This window comes from Pseudorca crassidens, chromosome X (genome assembly GCF_039906515.1).
Source record: "Pseudorca crassidens isolate mPseCra1 chromosome X, mPseCra1.hap1, whole genome shotgun sequence".
NCBI classification, from domain to species: Eukaryota; Metazoa; Chordata; class Mammalia; order Artiodactyla; family Delphinidae; genus Pseudorca; species Pseudorca crassidens.
Window position 1 is genome coordinate 17,216,301 of NC_090317.1, and position 3,428 is coordinate 17,219,728.

The 3,428-nt window shown below is 51.5% G+C and overlaps 1 protein-coding gene across 1 annotated transcript; it reads left to right on the forward strand.

Annotated features, from left to right (window-relative positions):
- Positions 1 to 303: 303 nt before the first annotated feature.
- LOC137216567 (collagen alpha-1(I) chain-like) lies at positions 304 to 2,949 on the forward strand. The gene is made up of 4 exons (XM_067722668.1): positions 304 to 813; positions 910 to 1,402; positions 1,476 to 1,604; positions 2,349 to 2,949. Exons 1-4 carry the CDS (start codon positions 304 to 306, stop codon positions 2,453 to 2,455), a joined length of 1,239 nt encoding a protein of 412 aa, XP_067578769.1. The 3' UTR covers positions 2,456 to 2,949.
- Positions 2,950 to 3,428: the final 479 nt, after the last annotated feature.

Here is a 3,428-nt window from a genome sequence, read left to right on the forward strand (position 1 = left end):
CGAGACCCGGGAGAGGCGCGTTTTTCCTCCGTCCAACCTTTGCCCGCCTTTGAATGTGTAAATAGGTGTGAAAAAGATACTGCATTTCAGCACTCCTTTCCCTACCCGGGTAAAATTTAAACGATAGGAAAAAAATTCCTAGTGATTAACTAGAATACCACCCACAGGACAAAAAACGAAGAAAGAATACCTTCAAGACCCAACAACTAAATAGGGGGGGCGGTTATTGGAAAAGGAGTAGCGGGGACGCCGGAAGGTGACCCGCTGCAAGCAGTCCCCACGCCGCTCTGCGGCTCCTGGTAAATGGCTCGCGTCCTGCATGCGGAAAGGACGTTGGAGTCCAGAAAAGGTGAACGTTTCTGGCCCCTTCTCGACACCCTCTCCACCCTTCTTCCTGTCTGTGTTGGGGGGAGCTTCTGTCGAGATCGGGCGAGGCCCGGGGCCTGGTCCGCCGGTGAATCCCAGGCGGCGTGGAGAGGCGCTGACCTGCCCGATCTGAGGCCTGAAGGGAGCGCGAGGACCCGAGGGGGTGGCTGTGGAATGAAGCTCTGCGTTTCAAGCTGCTGCTTGCCCTATCTTGCCCTATCTCCCAAAATCTGGTCCCAGAATTCTACCCTGGACGCGCCGCCCCAAGGCCACCTTGGTCGCCCGGGGGCCTCCCATAAGGGATTGCCCCGCTGGCAGGGCACTAGCTTGACAGCTCCTGAGAAAATGGCAGCACCTGAGCTGTCGACTCAGGGCCTCTTCCTGCCCCCCTGGACTCTGGACGCTATTGCTAATGACCTCGAAAGCCACCTCCATCTCTTCCTGGGGGCCCCGAGTCTACGCTAGGAGCTTCACAGCGGGCCTGGAAAAGAGAGGGCTCACTCTCTGGCTGACGTCGCACTTCGCCTATAAAAATCACTTTAGGATTTTGGTTTGATCCGGCGCACGGGCAGGTCAAGGACTATTGGCAAAGACAGAGGGAGGTGTGGAATCTTTCCCACGCTTTCCGTCATCCTGAAAGAAACCAAGCACACGAAAACCCCTCTTGTCTGGACGGGCTGCCGGGAACTGGGCTTACCAGTGGAGCCCCCGGAGGAGGTCGGCTTTGGGGAGCCCGGGGTTCCAGGCAGCCCGGAGACGGGGCTCAGGCTCCCGCCGCCCCCACGCGCACTCTCCCAGACTCCCTTGCGCCACGGCGGACGCGGGCGGGTCGGGGCCCTTCCGGCCGCCGCGGACCCTCGGGCTCCCGGGGCGCCGCCACCCGGCTGCCTGGGGCCAGTCCGGCTCTGCGCGGCCGCCGCCGCCGCCGCCCCGCCCCACCCCGGCCGCGATCCCCGGACCGGGAAGCCCGAGAGTTGGCTCCCGGCCGGCCCAGGGCCCCGCAGGCCAGCAATCCCGAGGCCTGAACGGCGAACAGGTTCCCGCACCCGCCTGGCTTAGTGCTTGGGGTTGGGGAGGCACCTCGAGGCTGACCCCCTGCCTCTCACCAGCTCCCTTTTCTCCCTTTCTCCCCCCTCGGGACGGGTCCCCTCGAGCCAGAAGGAAGCCCGGCAGCAGCCAGCGCCCACCCTCCGGGAGGACCACGCCCGCGCCCGCCGGCTCCCTCCAGCGGGACGCAGGTGAGAGACCGCGAGGGGCGGAGGGCGGGAGCCGCGACCCTGATTGGGGGCGTTGCCTTCCAGATGCGCTGTGGCGCTTTGCCCCGGGCCCCCAAGAGGCATCGAGATTGAGGGCGTCCACGGGGCCCTCAGACTGCGTGGTGCCCTTTTTCTGACTTAAAGCAGTCATCTTTCACCATTATTCACACGGTCGAAGTTGCAGTTTGCCTAGATTTTTCTCCAAGGAGAGAAATGTGAATAAAACAATATTTTAGCCAAACATTTCCGTGTCAATTAAGAAGATGGCAATTCGTTCCAGACTATAAATTCTCTGTAACAACTTTCTAAGGTATTCGTTCAAATTGTTTTTCAGCATTGCTAAATGTGCACCATAATGTGTGGGAGACTTGTGTAAGATGAATCCATTTATAGTCGACCGATCAATTGATCCGATGTTACCACCTTCAAGGAGGCACCTTTCCATTGTTTCCTCATCTTTTCCCAGCACATGTTATTTGTTAGGAAGCTGTGTGCACACGGCATTGTATTAAGTTTATTAGACAGGCGTGGCCCATAAACTAGGAAGAGTTTAGTCAAGCTCTAAATTTAAAATTCCGCATTTCTGTAAGTTGTGGGACAAGATATATAGGTTACTTTTATAAGGTAGAATTGATCATAATTTAAAAATATTTTAAGCACAGGGATATTTTTTGAAGGCATCCAGCATTTCCAGTTAGCAGTACTGACTTTTTTTTTTTTTTCCAGCAAAGGAACACTACATCAACACTCTTGGCCCGGATCTGGACACAGAAGACTCCTGTTTCAAGAAAATACAGTCATCTCTCAAATCCTGTAATTTATATGCATTCTAAACTCACTAGGTATTGAAAACCACCCAAGTGTCCCACACCATGGGGTAAAATATAATCAATCACTCGGTGTAATATTATACATCCTTTAAAAATGGTATTGGAAAATGTTTTATGATCAGTAAGTCAAAATAACTCTCTCCCACCGTTTCTTTCTCCCTGCTGCTCCCTGATACCCACGCTTCTTTGTTCCATTTGGCACGTAAACTTGTTTTTCCCGCCAAATGAGTCAGTCATGATGGGAACGTCAATTGATTTGAACAGATGTGTGTCAATGTTACTTGGGAAACTAGATGCCAATAACCAGGGCCACAAAAAAAAGGCAGTGGTTGCAACTCTGTAAAAATTTACGCGTGCATACAGACAATGACTAAAGTGGAACCCCAAATAGGAAAACAGTTGGATACACTCCAGTGCTTGGAGATTGAATGATTGTATGCTGCTTTTGATTTTCACTAATACGAGTAACTGTCCAATTAAAAAAGACCTACTAAGGACTCTGCAGTGCAAATTATTTTGCTGATTGTTTTTAAAACACCATACCTATCAAATCATCAAGGCAGATGGGGCAGCAGGGGACTGGGTTTGTTCCCCCAATCCTGGACCATTATTAGGCTCAGGGCAACACTTGGAGAAAAGGTCATCCTACACAGGTGGGAGTTAACTTCTAGGCAGCTTTCCTGAGAGACGACACAAGATGAAAATAGAAATAGGTCCAAAAAGCATTTTTTGGAAGATCAATGAAAGTTTATTAATAGGAATTAAAGACTAGAGTCGGGGCTCTATCCAAGTTGGCATAAATTTTTAGAGATCTATTTTCCCATCAGCCTACAGTGTAACTTATCCTCATTACCCTAAAACTTGATACATGCCTTTGTATTTAGAATAATTACATTACTCTTAAAGGAAAAACGATCTATGCACCAATTATAGCAAATGTGTATCTCCCTGCCAGCCTACACCCCAGTCATTCTAC

What these genes read in the sequence shown, in the direction of transcription:
- LOC137216567 (XM_067722668.1), top strand. Translation starts at nt 304, where the DNA reads ATGGCTCGCGTCCTGCATGCGGAAAGGACGTTGGAGTCCAGAAAAGGT. An exon ending in ACCTCCATCTCTTCCTGGGG is followed by an intron (nt 814 to 909) that starts GCCCCGAGTCTA and finishes AAATCACTTTAG; the next exon opens with GATTTTGGTTTGATCCGGCG. An exon ending in CTCCCTCCAGCGGGACGCAG is followed by an intron (nt 1,605 to 2,348) that starts GTGAGAGACCGC and finishes TTTTTTTTCCAG; the next exon opens with CAAAGGAACACTACATCAAC.